The 15901-nt window shown below is 39.6% G+C and overlaps 1 protein-coding gene across 12 annotated transcripts in view; it reads right to left on the bottom strand.

Annotated features, from left to right (window-relative positions):
• Nucleotides 1-15901, bottom strand: part of DMD (dystrophin) — a 2172325-nt gene that overhangs the window by 296176 nt on the left and 1860248 nt on the right. For 11 of the 12 annotated variants that reach the window (XM_059720821.1, XM_059720816.1, XM_059720817.1 and 8 more), the window contains 2 exons: nt 7585-7757; nt 3871-4027 (listed from right to left, as the gene is read on the bottom strand). In XM_059720821.1, the coding sequence (XP_059576804.1) occupies nt 3871-4027; nt 7585-7757 (330 nt within the window). Of the gene's footprint in view, nt 1-3870; nt 4028-7584; nt 7758-8078; nt 8181-15901 lie in introns of those variants that run through there. The other variant, XM_014611190.3, reaches the window with a different exon arrangement.

The following is a 15901-nucleotide window of genomic DNA, read 5'->3' as shown; positions in this document are numbered from 1 at the left end:
AGATACATGTGTATATCTATGTGGAGGAGGAGGGGATTAGAAAAGGAGGGAAGAGGGCCTATTTTATAAAGTCTCTTGGTAACTACTTATGATAATTTATGTTTATCTGTCACCTTTCACCTTAAAGCAGATTTACAAACTTAAACTGATGTGGAAACCACACAAGGATCACTTAATCCATCACTGGAGTGTCATCACCTCTGGGTGGAATCTGACATCTTCATAAACAGTGTCAGGGCACAATGATAATGCATAACATTTTAGGTTTTGCAAAGAATATCTTATCTCCCTGAAAAATATACAGCTTTGCTCTAAGGGGATGAGGATGTTCTCAAGTACACAGGTATGGGTCAGGTGGCAGGTGTATAGTGTTTAAATCTTTGCTTAAGAAATAATCTATTTCAACTAAGCGTCTTGCCAAATTCTACTTTATCTCAAACATTTTATTTTGGGAGAAAGATTTGAGTTAGAAGTAGAGTGATCATTGGGAATTATGCCAACGTCTATGTTGTTTAATTTTCCTGGATCCTTATAACGTAACTCAACTTCATGTTTCCCCCATTCACAGAATACTTTTAAAGCTGCTTTCTGCTAGATACTTCAGTCAAATGGCTCAAGCAGTTCCTAATGCACCTTACATGCTGTCACCACTGGCAAGGGAAAAGAAAGGTCCCAGGCTGTTCCATGTAGCTGTGAATTTCTTGGCCTCATCATTTTCTGTGCTAACCCTCAAACAAGAAATATGTGAAAGGATTGTGCATCTTTTGTGTGAACCATCATCTCCTCTTGGACCTGTCCTCTCCATCTGTGGCAGAAATTCATGCATTCTGCTTTCCAGAAACTAACTGCAGTAACTGGATTTGCCACCTTAAAACACATCAAATAGATATATATAGTACAAGGGAAATTGTTCTGGGGAACTGGAGAGGATCTGAGAAGTTATATCCACCTTTCATTTTAGTGGTTCATAACCTATTAGGAATCATCACTGCTTCTCATTCCCAGGAGACTACCTTGAAATAGCTGTCATTATTGTTAGTTTGCATGAGAGCATGACCTGTATTTTTCTAATACTGGTCTTATGACTTTTTTACCAACCAAATAGACTAATATAATTTGTCCTTTAAAATATGACTGTCAGATGTAGGTACAGCCCATGTACTTAAGTGCTCTACGATATTTTGTTCCACTTCAGGACAAAATTCAAGGTTTTCAGAATAACCTTTAAAACCCTAATATTGTCTGAGACTTTGTGATCTCCAAGATATTCTCCTTTAATGTTCATCATAACAACTGCTTTCACTAGCTGCAGCTTACCTATAATTTTCCACAGGGGCTGAACTCCTGGGCATAGGCAATAATACATTTTCATTGTATAGCTTGGAACTGCAGTATCTCAATACAAAATTCATTTTTTCAAACTTTTTTTTCCCCAATGCTTGCACTAAAGCTTTCAGGGAGATTATATTAATAACAGGAACCTCAGTAGATGTCTTTTTCACATACAATTCATAGGTATTGTTCTGCATGCTTTTTTGTACCTTGACTTGTTTAAAATAAGCCTCTCCTTGTTGACAGAAGTTGCTTCAGGAAGTCCTAAAACTATGGCTTTTGTTTGCAAGCAATTATTACCACCTTCTGGTGTTTGACTCAGTGAAGGGTAGAAAGAGAAAAGGAGAAGAAATGGCATCCAGCGGGTCAGATATGTTTACAGGTGTTGGAAGGAGACGCATGGGGATTTGCTGTAGTTGGGAATCTTAATCAGCTCTTTCTGAGAGCAGAAAGACCAGTTCCCTTCTTTTGATCAGTGCTGCCTCCACCACCCATGACTGCAACAGCTCAGTCCCAAAGGGGGAGGTGAAGAGATGAATAGTCTAGGTTATATTTACCTAAACACTGACCTCACTGCTACCTTTTTACATCAGCCATCACCTCAGAAGTGATGATGGGCCACAAAGAAGTCTTGTTATTGTATCAGTTTCTATGGTATAGTTCTTGTCAAGTGTTCAAAGCCAAGTCATTGGCTTGCATCTATAGCATGTGAGATTTCAAGGTAATTTCTCATACAGTAGGACACAAACCTAGCTCTGTTTAGTTCAAATGAAATCAGGTACATTCTGTTCAGCATGGAAACACATACTGCTATGGGCACTATTAAAAAACGCTATGGTACTATTAGCTATCATAAATGGTCAGAACTTTGATTTTACATTTTGATCAGAATAGACTGCAAAGATGGCAAATAAAAGTTGTGCGTTTCAAACCATCTGCAGCTTTTTGTTCTGGAAAATATCCATAATGACATGCCTAACAAACCTAGGCAAAATGCAAAACTCTAGAACTCTTGGTTCAGAGATGATACCTTTTATTAAACCAACTAAGAAATAAAAAAAAAAAAAAAAAATCTGTTTCTGTAAGCTTTTGGGCATACACGGCCTTCCTCAGGCTCAAGAAAAATTAAAGAGCGTAAAAAGTCCCCATAGGTAGAAAATAAACTTCATTTTTGCACAGAGGGAGTTGAAGATGGAAGTCTGTCCCTCTGGGTCCATGAGAGTGTCTTTATGAGTTGCATCTATATCTACCACAAATGTATTTGCTTGCTATTTGTATAAAAGCTAGGTTGTGAGACTAACGCTAAACAATGTGGAAACTTTACTTAACTCAGAAAAGTATTTTTAAAGCATAACTTTTCTATACAGCAAGATATGTCATATCTTTTGAATGAATATTTTGTGGACCTCTTTTTTCAGGTGGTATGGCAGGAATGATTAAGAGGTCATGACGGGTGTTGGATTCAGTCTTGTTTATTTTAATGCAGGGTTAATGTGGGGAACCACAGAGCAACTGTTCATACTACATCATGACAAAGAAGAGTTACCTTTATGAACAATAGGGTAACTCATAATGTCCACACCCATTCAGTCCTCAGTTTCTCTGCTGAGAGTGCTATGCATTTTGTAATTACAATTCTCATGACATTTTTATGGTGTGTACGCTTACCCACCTCAGCTGAGAACAGCAAATGTTTTCACATATGTTACTGAGCTGCCATCATATAACAAAAAGTTTAATCCCTGGAGGTCTGTACTCATTTTGAATATATGACCTATATCCTAGGAGTAAAAAAAGTACTGTTCTTCCATTATCAGGCTTCTAAAACCATCTAACATTTTCTCCATCAAAATGTTACATTGATGATTTTTGTACCCACCATTAATAGCTGTCCAGCTCCACAAAACCCTATGATAGTTTTCAAAATGGTGATAAACAATCCTTTCTTCCAATATCACTGATTTTGTAAAGGTCTATGTTGAAAATTGCAAATTTATTTATTTTATGGATAACATAACGGGTGATCTTTTTGCCCACACAGAAATTTGACTGCCTATATTTATAGCAATTAAAAGAGTATGAGATGCCTACCAGCTATGAAGTTTGGTATACTAAACAAATCTGAATTTTTCCCCCTTGTGCTATGAATGAGCACTAAGTTGAACAAGACAAGTTGGAGCTTAGAAACTACAGGTTCTCTGTTAGTACTATGTTCTCACTGCCACCTTCAGAGAGGAGCAGGAACAAGGGAAAAGAGAGGCATTAGGCCTGGAGCTACTAGTGTGAATATTGTGAATTCAGAAAAAATATCCCAATTAGAACTAGTAATAATAGAGATTTAAACAGAACCTTAAGCAGGGAATTTCAAAGTACACAGAGGGAGCTGGAGGCCTCTGAAAATTCCCTCCTTTATTTCCAAATAATGTTTTCAGTGGCATTATACTCTTTCCAACAAAGCAGGTGTGAACTCTAAACCAAAATTAGATCTATAAAACAATACACAATACAGCCATTAAAAGAGCATTAAAAAAATCTTACCTTGTGTGTATCATTCTGCTTCTGCACAGTGGGAAGATCCCCACCAATGGGTGACTGCTGCTTTAACTCATCCTCCTTCAGCTGCAGCCATGCCAGAAGTTCTTGGAGAGAGAGATGTAGACGTTTCCACTGGTCAGAACTGGCTTCTAAATGGGACCTGAAAGCATGCATTGTTATATCAGGAGCAGTAAAAATGTTCTTCTTTGTGGTAATAATAGAAATAAAAAGGCATAATCCAAACTCACTACAGCCTGCATTCCCAAATGAAAGCTTTCTCTTTTGAGTTATTTGGGTTTTTTTGGTGGATACTTTAATGATCATTCAAATTAGAGAGAAGGTCTAACCCAAAACCCATTTAAGTCAATAGCAATCTTTCCACTGACTTCAACTTGTGCTGAATCTAGTTCTGTTAGATTTAACTGTAGTCAAGCTCCTCAAGTCTGGCATTAAATATACCTGATATTCCAATCCTATTCAGTTTTTTCTTGAGCAATACTGTGCTGTCTTGTAACTGTTGCTAACTGTGCATAAATAGGGACAATTATAAGATCAGGCAACCTGAAACAGATATTACATTTTCATTCCAATAGTTGAATGAATATTGCAGAATACACTGTGCCAGGTACTCCACCACACGATAGATCCATGCAGCAGCTATTCCTTAAATTAATAGACCTAGCAGACCGCTACTACATAAACACAATAGTGCACATCATGCTTTATCTTATAATAGATAAAGTGATAATTTAGGCTATAGAATGTTTGCAGTATTCGAGGTATGAGAGAAACGAAACACCACTGAAAAATGAAAAAGAGAAAACATAATATTTCAGTCAAAACATCAAAAGGAGTTTTTCTATATCGTTCACTTAGTAGTGAACGTAATAATATCAAACAATTACTTTCTACAGAGAGCTATCATGTAGGAGCAAGATGGTAACTAATGTGTGTATTGATTCAATATTTATTTTTATAGCATACTTTAAAGGTCTAAAAATTTGCCCTCCCACATATTTAAATGCACATAAAGCAATTGCCATTGCATTAGCTTGCTGTATGCATGAAACACAGAAAGAGACACAAGTAATGGGAAGATAATTCCTAGGAAGAATCAACTGGGGAGTATTAGGAAAATCAAGTGGAGATTTAGCAATCAGGCCCACTACTTGTCTCTTTCTATGCTGGTTCTAATCACAGGTAAAATAGGCAGGTAGTAGGATGCAGAAGAGCTATGGGCTTCCTGTGCTGCCATCTTGCTTAGTTTGTGTGAGTTTTGAACACACTAAGAAAAAGGGTTGAGCGAGAGTGAAACTTGGTCTTGGAACATGAAATCAGAGCACGGGGTAGGCTAGACTCTCTCAGGGATGAACCAAGGGAAGTTTTAATGTTGATGGTCAGCAGGGTAGGTGGTGGTGGTAGGGAACGGGGAAGGCAAGTAGCATAACAACATACCCTTACTTCCATTAGCAGGTGATGTAGGGGTTTCTGAAAAACTGATCCATGACCTTGCTTCAAATATGTAATATTGGATTGATGGTAACTGTACTGATAACAACACATGATGAAATGCATCATGTAGCCGAATTTGTTCATTGAGACTTTTTACTGAAATTTCAACAGAATCCTATTCCTGCCAAGTCAAGTCTATGTAATGCTACTTAATGCTGAACTTTGATCCATGTACAGACCTTAAAAACCATTATTTAATATTAATTTAACATTTTTCTGAGTTCTCTACAAATTATACTGCCACAGTTTTATGGAGGTTACCAGACATCATCACTTTTTGTAAAATTTTCAAATAGAAATATTTTAAATGCATATTTAGAAGTCCACATTCTTTTTTTTTTTTTTTTTAAATATAGCTGTTATTTTAGGGTCTAACAGAAAACACAAAGCAGATAACTAAAGTAAAGCAGTTTTAAATTACAGTGTTAAAAACAAGTTAAATGTACTTTGGGGTAAAGCTTGCTGATTTAGGTAGATTTGATCAGAATTGTCAAACAAGTGAAAAATGGATAATATTGGAAATCAAATTCTTCCATTTCTTAATGCTTCTTGACATTGATCTCTCTCCCATATATGTTTTTAAACAAAATATTGGGCATTTAGAAATTCAAAACGGAACGTGCCAACGCAGGGTGACTAATTTTGGGTTTCCAGCTTCACTTTTCTAGAACTTAAAAAAAATAAGACTCATCTTTGAAATTTAATCTAAATCAAAACAAGATATTCAAGGCAATGGTTAAAACCCACACTACACTACAGGACAAACTCTGTTCATGTTTCTGCTATGAGACCTCCCCTGAGCAAGCACTAGCAATTGTGGTGAATTTCTGATGGAAAGAAACACCTCCTGGGGACTAGACTGAGAATACCAAACTCATTTTAATTCAGTTGTCAGTCATATCTGAATCGAATGTTTTAAAAGCTAAAGCATTATCTCATATGCCAACCTACATATTTTATGAACCGTCTATTACAAGTAAAGTGTTAGAAAGCAAGCCTTTTGCTTTAAATCTTTAATCTAAAAGTGTAACGCCACTGTGATAAACTCAGGTTTCTATTTTTGGGTTGATTAATGACAGCAGTAAGTGAACTCCAGAAGCCTGGATATAGAAAATCTCATACATTAAATTACCTATGTTTGGCCAACATGCTGTTTTTTTTCCTCAAACCGCTTTTCATTTCAGCAAGTTCACACCTAAAGAGGCATCTAAAGAAAAGGAACTAAAAGTGATGCTTTGAAGGGTTATATAGCTTTTCTTTTGCTCACGAGAAGAAAGGAGAAGAAAACCATCTTTTTTAATTTTGACTTCAACTACTAATATCTTTTCAGCCTCACATCTTTCATTTATTTTTAATGACTGATGTTATGAAGATGGCTTTTGTCATTACACGCACTGACCTCCCTCAGGGCTTGAGCTGCAAAAGCTAATCTTTCATACATGACTTTGAAAATGCTTCTACCTTTTGCTGCCCTCTGAACTACCACCAACACAGAGTAAGTGAGTAAAAGAAAAAGTGACAGAGAGCACGCAATGGAGCTGGGGAGTCTACTGAAAAAGCGTAGTTAGAAAGAGAAGATTCCAGGTCAGTTTCTTTGGAAAAGAAATTCTAAGCCCTTTGAGGTTTGCACCTCTGCTTGATCTTTTTCTAACACTGGCATTTATTATATGCTTTCTTGCAAGGAGTTTCTTCTCCTAAGAAACCTTGTGATGCTTTTTACTCTTGGATTTAATTTTCAATTCTGTTCCCCTCTATCTTGAGAGAGAAGCCTTAAATAAAGTTTACTGATCTTAAATAAGGTTATTCTTAGTGTTGCACCAGGAAAAAACAAACAAACAGTTTCACCAAATACAGCCTAATAATTGTATGTAGTTTAATCACTTTTCTTTTATGACACATTGATAAGTCCTACCCAGCTCTGTAAAAAAGCCTGTGTTTAGAATTACTGTTTAAGCATGTTAATCTCTTTTTCTATATTACAACCGGAATTAAAAACCTCATCATCTTCCTCAAATCTTAATCCTTCACTATCATCTCCATACCAGGTACATTAATCATTCTTAGAAAGTAATTCAACAGTCAAAACAGCACAGATCACTCCAAAACTGAATGAAACAGAAATAAAATTAGACCCTGGTGTTGCTTGAAAAGTACTATGCTGTCTTGCAAATCAATTGCCAGCTTTTTATCTTGTGGGAGTCCTACCTAATGTTCAGGGATTTTTTCCTCAGCTCGCCCCATCTGAAGTTCATGTTATCCAAGCGTCTCTGCAACAAGGCTGCATCATCAGAGCCTTCCAACGATCTCAGGATTTTCTGTCCATTTTCATCCAGGTTGTGGAAGATATCAGTATGAGCTTCAATCTCTGTCTGGAGATCCTATAAGACAGAACAACATGCATATATTCTTTCAGAACCATGGAGACTGAAAAGCTATCCTTTCCCCATGCATGAAACGTGCCACATGTAACACAGATTGTGATTACTTCTCTGAATAGTAGTGCATGTCTAAATAAAATATGCTGTACACACCCAGACACATTTCATCTTCGGATAAGGGAATCTGCAATAAACAGCAAGATTTTTCTTTACTAGGTCACATTAAAAAATCTAGCCTTTGACAGTCAGAAGTCACACAAGGTTGATGTATATTAACTGTGCTGATAAGCAAAAGCCCTCAGAATCATAGCTGTATCTGACCTTCACATGGTACGTCTTCCTGTGCAACATTTTGAGCTTGAACCGGGGACTGCAACATTGGTCCTGCTGCATGGCAATCCCAAGAAAACTAAGCTACTGCAACAGCAGAGCTTTAAAATGCCACAGTCACTTACATTCTGTTGACAGAACGCATTTCAGAGCACAGGCCTCAACAGTCAATTGTAATAAACGGCCACTTTGTAATATATCAAAACATTGGTTGGGGCTATGACTGTAGGAGGGACAGAATAGCAAGGACCTAGAATATGCAATTGGCCGCTCATGTTGAACAGCTAACTTGTCTTATCACTTTGCAATGCCAGGCCTGATACATTTTAAATTCATTTTCCCCCTCATTTTTAGCAGGCAACTTCTGCCAAAAGAACATTCTTTAGAGAGCTGCTTGGTACCAGCATTCCTATCTGCCTACACACTGAATGGAGTCTTTGTCTAATAGCTGCCCACTCTTAAGAGTTTTGTATGCTCCGGCTCCACAAAGTTATAGATTCATTCTGGAGCCTGTTTCCAGCATTTCACCCAGAAAAAAAAAAATCATTTAAACATACACACACCAACACATGCATTGCACAAGGGTACAAACTTGGTTACTTTTAAAATAAGGGGAAAGGTGAATGCACTGGGCTTGTGAAGTAGAGCTCTGCATGTTCTTATGGGTGACTATGGGAATTTAGGTTTCTGGCTATGGTTGCTTGCTTCCTGCAGCAGCACTGCTGGGGAGGCAATGTGAAAGGGGTGGTAATTTATGGTGTTCAGCACTGGTGCCCAGAGCTAGCAGAGCATTGCAGATGAGCTCCAATGAAACGTCTTTCCAGTGTTCCTTAGCAAGAAGATTGGATCAAAGCAGAGGAAGAACCGTCTTGCCTGTATTATAAGACTAAAGTGTTCCTAATTCAATCAGCTGCATTTTATACTTCAATGACACGAATATCCAGACTGAATCATTCTAAGCCTTGTTGCCCCACTGGTGCAGATCTCCTGGTTACCTATCCCACCACTCTTTCAACAACCACTATAAGCAACATATTCTGAGAGATTTAAAAAGGCCACAGGTCCCATCTATGTTAACATTGCTACTAAAGTTCTGGGTGAAGCAGTTGAGACTGTATTGGTGCTACACCTGTTGGTATCAGTAATCCCAACAGTGTTTAAAATACCTGTAAAATATTTGGGGCATTTTTTATATGCAGAAGTAGCATTTTAAGAGCATTCTTCCTCTTTACATTGTATGTTTCTCTCATGTCAAAGTAGTCTCAAAGAAAGTAACATCCTCTGCTGGAGAGACAAAGAAACCATTTGGAGGAAAATAACAGAAGAAAAGAGTTATGCTGTTACTGGCCTGGCAATAAGCATCTATTACTTATATAGGCTAGGAGCCTTAGAAAATGTGCACAGAATTCTCACTGCCAATAAAAAGATAAGCTACTTTCTCTGCTTCAAAAAACTTACAGTTGGATTTAACAGATTCAGAGGTGTTGAGGTCAAAAGGGGTCATTTTCAATTATGTAGTCTGACTCCCTGAATAAAACAAGCCAGAGGACTTCCCTGAGTAATTCCTGTTCAGATTAGAATACATCTTCTTAGAAAAAAACAGCCAATCTTGATTTTAAAGGGGCCAAGAATGGAGAATCTACCACAATGGTTACAGTGGTTAATTCCCCTCACTGTTTAAAGCTGCATATTGATTTGAGCCTGATTATGTCTCAATTCAACTTCCAGCCACTTGATCTTGTTACACTCTTGTCTTTTCCTCATGCCGGTAGCTAAAATATTGTGATCAAGTCACCCTTTAACCTTAATGCAATGTAACTGAGGAGAGTGACAAACAATAGGAGACAAGAAAGGATAGAGGTCACGGGAATAAAAAAGTAATATCAGTGTGCACATCTCAAATGGTTTTTTTACATTTAAATAATAGGATAAGTCCATTGCTGAAGGAGAATGGTCAGATGCTCTAGCTTGTGCTATTCATTTTTAATGCAGCTTCTGAAAGAGTCAACTGCCTCCCTCAGCAAAAACAGCATATACCATGAAACGCATGTCAAGCATCCCTTTCTGGTAGGAGTTATTTCATCAAATAAAATCCTCTTGTTGCATATTCTATTACACAGAATCTTGTAACAGTGCCACCCCTCTGGCATTTTTCTTCCTTTCCTTCTTAATTTATCTTGTATTGTGCTCCACAAAAAATTAGAGCTTTTTTTCTTCATGCTTATGAATTTATAGGAAGGAAGAAAGTGCGTTTGGAGGGAGGCATGCTGTATTCCTACTAGTCCAAACTGTTCTATAGTAACCTGATCAACATAACAGGTCAAACTGAATTATACTTCCTAAAACAGAGCAATACATTAGGTAGCCCTACTCAAGAAAGTCATAAGTTAAATGCTTCTTGTGTTAAAAGTTTACCAAGTCTCAATCTTCTACCAAATCACCACTGTCAGTTATATGTTTTGGAATGTTTTCTGAACTAAAAATTTTGATTCATTCTGGCTGCACAGAAAAGTTAGAAAACAATAAAAATGAGTTTTTCTTTGGTTGGTTTGTATGCTTCTCATCCTTGTGTATGATTTCCTTGTACCCTGAGAGATGCAGATTATACCAGAGAAAAAGGACTAATCTATATTTATATTCTGAAATAGGAAAATGCATCTGATCCTTAAAAAAAAAATATGAAAGATCAGTATGAACTAAAGTTTGTTCCTCGACAACAGGGGGAGGGAGCAGGGGGAGGATCTGTTTCATCTTGTAAATTGCTCAGTTATACTGGTGTCACACTTCATACCTAGACATTGCTGACATCATATGGGGAAGTGAAATAAAAAAGCTGTATATATTCTAACCCATTCAAGTATATACAGTAAGTACAGCAGATCAAAATGAGATGAAGTGTAACCCCAGCAAAGCCATTTGTGTTACACGGCGATTTAATTTAATTTAGTGCACTGTATTTCTGTTGTTGTAACTACTGCTGCTGCCAACAAAATACATCTCTTTTAAAAAGATTAGAGAATAAAAGAAACAACAATAGTAAATGCACATCAATACATCAACATGTACTGATTGTTAACCCAAGAAGATGTATCCATCTGCCGGAAAACACTTTAGTATTGCCTGGCTACAGACAATTCAAAACCAAATCCTGAACAATTTAGGGAAAAAAACACCTAAGTGGATGAGAATTTTGCCTGAGTGATTTAGCCAACTTGCACAAAAATATCCTACAGCATTTAATAATGAAAATCTTGCTACATATAACCTCTAAATCACGCAAGAGATTTTTAAAAGAACATATTTAGACAGCAGAATGATTCAAAATCTTGTAAAAAATACTGTCTATACTTTTCAAATAATTTTGTAGGATTTTTTTTGGAACTCCTATATATTCCTATTAAGTCTTTATACATCCCATTTGGTGTAGCCCTCTTCAGGTTTTCCTATAAGAAGCTATTTTATCAAAGTAAAGTAGCTAACTTAAACACTGTTGAAACTACAAGGTATACCATAATTTAGAAAGAAGGGCTACAGAGAAAAGACATACAAATAAGTCATTTTTCTAGAAAACAAGATGAATCTTCTACTGGAGCCATGGAATGCTTGCAGGATGACATGCCCGAGGTTGCCATGCAGAGAACACATCCCTGTCCCACCCGGTTCAGCTCTGGCACCAGTTTTGCGTGGAGATTTGCTGATATCTGCTTGGCATTCCTTATAGTGACAAGCATCCCCACTGGTAGATGCTCGCATCCCCAGATGTACTTGGCAGATTACAGAAATCTGCCTGAGGTCCCACATCCCACATATTTTACCTCACACAAAGTCCTGAAGAATAATTTTGAAACCTAGAATATACAGTCTTACAAAGTCTTGCCATCTTCAATGTCACACTGATTTTTCCTGTAGGGATTCATCATGGTTTGAGATAGTTTATCAGAAAGAAAGTAATTAATTTATGTCAAGCCTCATTTTATCCCATAAGCAATATATAAAACGACATGACATATGGCAAAATGCCATAATTATTTTTTGACAACACATCAGAGAGCGATCAGACATGTATCTGACTTCCTCTGCTTGGTTCTCTTTAATTACAAAAGGTTGGAAAGAAAAAAAAAAGAAAAAAAAAGTCCTACAAAGGAGTAATTAGTTAGAATAACTGTACCACACACGAGTTAGACAAGAATACATAAATGGATGTTGCCTAGCTGACAAAATATTTATCCTGCATGCAAGCTAGACACAAAATTAACCACGTACTACTAAGTCAATTATGTAATACTTCAAAGAAATTAAAGTGCTTAATTCTACTTTCAACAAACCAAGTTCTGTCCTTGTATTTGTGCTTTGCACTCCTCCAATGATGATAAAATAATGCCAAGCAATTTAAATTTTGAAGCTACTGTACAATATTAATATATTAGCCCAATAAATGGGATTAACTGAACCAATGGGACTTCAATAAGAATAAAGACAGCACAAATTGAATAAAGGGTCCCAGTTGGTGGTCAGAATTTTTACTATAAAATAAACAAAATAAAATTATACTAATTTATTACTAGAGTATCAACTTTTATTGAGTAACATTCTTAATAGTGACTGAAGTTGAGAACAATGTCTATATTTACAATGAAGGATAATAAACGTTGATGTTAATCAAAACCTTATGTTAGGCCTGTATATTGGTGTATACTGTTATAGACTTTATTGAAAGTATCTAGAAATCTCTTGCTTGTGGCTATGTCTTCCTAAGAGTAACAGTTTTTCTTATTCATATATAATCCTTAAAGGGAGAGGATTAGAACAACTGTCATAAAATGATTTGAATTAAAACTTAAACTTAATTGACCAAAGGGCTCTAGACTTGCAGTCATCTCCCTATCAGTTGAAATAAGTGAACTAGCAGGGCTCCTCATTCTCATCCTACTTGTGTTCTTTGCTACTCCCACTAATTAACATCTTTCTCCATTTCTTCACATCTCTTCTCAAATGTGTCCTCTTAGCTTAGAGGTTACCTGCACACACGAATGAACAGAAAGGGGCTTCAACTTTGTTATCACTGGTCCTGATTTACTGAGCCGTGTCTAGTGTTAGCCGTGTCTAGTTAAAGTTCTAATATTATAAAAGCCTAAGTCTGTCTGTCTGCCTGTAACACTTTATTTGCACTCTTATTGGCTGACAATCAGCCAATCAGAATGTGAAGAAGCATTCTGACAGAAGGCAGCTCACCTCCATGATGGTGGGAACACAGGGGATGGAGTGGGGGACAGGGGGTGAGGCCAGCATGGCTGGAGGCAGCAGCAATAGAGTGGATGGAAGGGTGGGGGGGGCAAGGCCGGCAAGGCTGGCTTCATTGACCCATCCTGCTCCCTGCAGGTAACACAGGAGAGAGGAGTGGGCCTGGACCCAACATGGGGGCGGGGGGGGAAGCGGGGGAAAAGCTGGCTATTCCTTAGGCCTGGGCCCACTCCTCCCCCACCCCTCTTCCCTGTGGGGGGGTGGGGGAAGAGCAAGTGAGCCGTGGCATTGGCGGTGATGGTGAGGCCAGAGGAGGACTGGTCCTGGGCCTGACATGAGGAAAGGGGAGTGAGCCTGAGCTGGAGGGGAAAGGTGGCCCACCATGGCAGTGGGGGGGAGGGGGTCAGCGGGCCCAGTTTGGCCCAGCCCAACACAGTAACTCTGGGGGAGGGGAGGAGCAAGCCTCCTCCCCAATCAGGCCCAGGCGCACTCCTCCCTCACCCCCACTCCGCCACATCAGCCCCAAACCCGGTTCTCCCATTCCCCCACTGCCGCTGGGTCGGTCTGGCCCCACTGCTCCTCTTAGGCCCCCCACAGTGGTGGCCCAGCTTCTCCCCTCCCTCAGGCCCAGACCTCAAGCAGCAGGAGGGAAGGGGGAGTGAGCCCGGATGGGTCCTGCCCCACCATTCTTGATGGGCAATTGGCTAGTATCTAAAGAATAACTGACTCTGTAAGGCAGAGGCTGTAATGTAGAAAATGAAAGAGTAAAAAATGGCAAGGAGCTGGCGAGCATCATAGCCCAGCCTCTAGCGCGGATCTTTGAAAACTCTTGGCGCTCTGGTGTAGTGCCCAAAGACTGGAAGAAGGCCAATGTGGTGCCTATCTTCAAGAAAGGGAGGAAAGTGGATCCGGCTAACTATAGGCCCATCAGCCTGACATCTATCCCAGGGAAGATCTTAGAAAAGTTTATTAAGAAGGCCATCCTTAATGGACTGGCCGACGCCAACATCTTAAGGGATAGCCAGCACGGGTTTGTTGCGGGTAGGTCTTGCTTGACCAAACTCATTTCCTTCTACGACCAGGTGACCTATCACCTGGACAAGGGAGATGAGATTGATGTCATATATCTTGACTTCAAAAAAGCCTTCGATCTGGTGTCCCATGATCGTCTCTTGGAGAAACTGGCCAATTGTCGCCTTGGGTCCTCCACGATCCACTGGCTGGAAAATTGGCTCCGGGGTCGGACCCAGAGGGTAGTAATTGATGGAAGTCACTCATCGTGGTGTCCTGTGACCAGTAGGGTCCCCCAAGGCTCTGTCCTTGGACCCATACTGTTCAACATCTTCATCAATGATGTGGACACTGGAGTCAGAAGCGGACTGGCCAAGTTCGCAGATGACACCAAACTTTGGGGCAAAGCATCCACACCAGAAGACAGGCGGGTGATCCAGGCTGACCTGGACAGGCTCAGCAAGTGGGCAGATGAGAATCTGATGGTGTTCAACGCCAATAAATGCAAGGTTCTCCACCTTGGGAAGAAAAACCCGCAGCATCCTTATAGGCTCGGCAGTGCTATGTTGGCTAGCACTATGAAAGAAAGAGACTTGGGGGTCATCATTGACCACAAGATGAACATGAGCCTGCAGTGCGATGCTGCGGCTACTAAAGCGACCAAAACGCTGGTTTGCATCCATAGATGCTTCTCAAGCAAATCCCGGGACGTCATTCTCCCCCTGTACTCGGCCTTAGTGAGGCTGCAGCTGGAGTACTGCGTCCAGTTTTGGGCTCCACAATTCAAAAAGGATGTGGAGAAGCTTGAGAGAGTCCAGAGAAGAGCCACGCGCATGATCAGGGGTCAGGGAAGCAGACCCTACGATGACAGGCTGAGAGCCCTGGGGCTCTTTAGCCTGAAAAAGAGCAGGCTCAGGGGTGATCTGATGGCCACCTACAAGTTTATTAGGGGTGACCACCAGTATCTGGGGGAACGTTTGTTCACCAGAGCGCCCCAAGGGATGACGAGGTCGAATGGTCACAAACTACTACAAGATCGTTTCAGGCTGGACATAAGGAAGAATTTCTTTACTGTCCGAGCCCCCAAGGTCTGGAACAGCCTGCCACCGGAGGTCGTTCAAGTGCCTTCATTGAACACCTTCAAGATGAAACTGGATGCTTATCTTGCTGGGATCCTATGACCCCAGCTGACTTCCTGCCCTTTGGGCGGGGGGCTGGACTCGATCTTCCGAGGTCCCTTCCAGCCCTAATGTCTATGAAATCTATGAAAATGACAGTCTAAACTCTGCACAGGTGGGACCTAAGTCTGCACCAAGGTACACTAAAGCTACTGGGATAGACAAATGAGTCTGTACAAATGGAATTTCTTTCAGGATCAGTATCTCTGGGCCTGATCCTACTAATGTATGTTACTTGAGATTTCTCATGGTACTGTACATAGCCTTCAACAATCTGATGAAGGCCTTTGATACAGTCAACAGATAGGGCCTTATTTACTGTTGTCAAGAAATTGGGTTGTCCCCTGCAGACTGCTGAACATCATTACATCAAGGTATGAAGGC

This window comes from Alligator mississippiensis, chromosome 1 (genome assembly GCF_030867095.1).
Source record: "Alligator mississippiensis isolate rAllMis1 chromosome 1, rAllMis1, whole genome shotgun sequence".
Classification (NCBI taxonomy): Eukaryota; Metazoa; Chordata; order Crocodylia; family Alligatoridae; genus Alligator; species Alligator mississippiensis.
The sequence above is the reverse complement of the archived record's forward strand: the minus strand, read 5'-3'. Positions and strand labels throughout refer to the sequence as shown.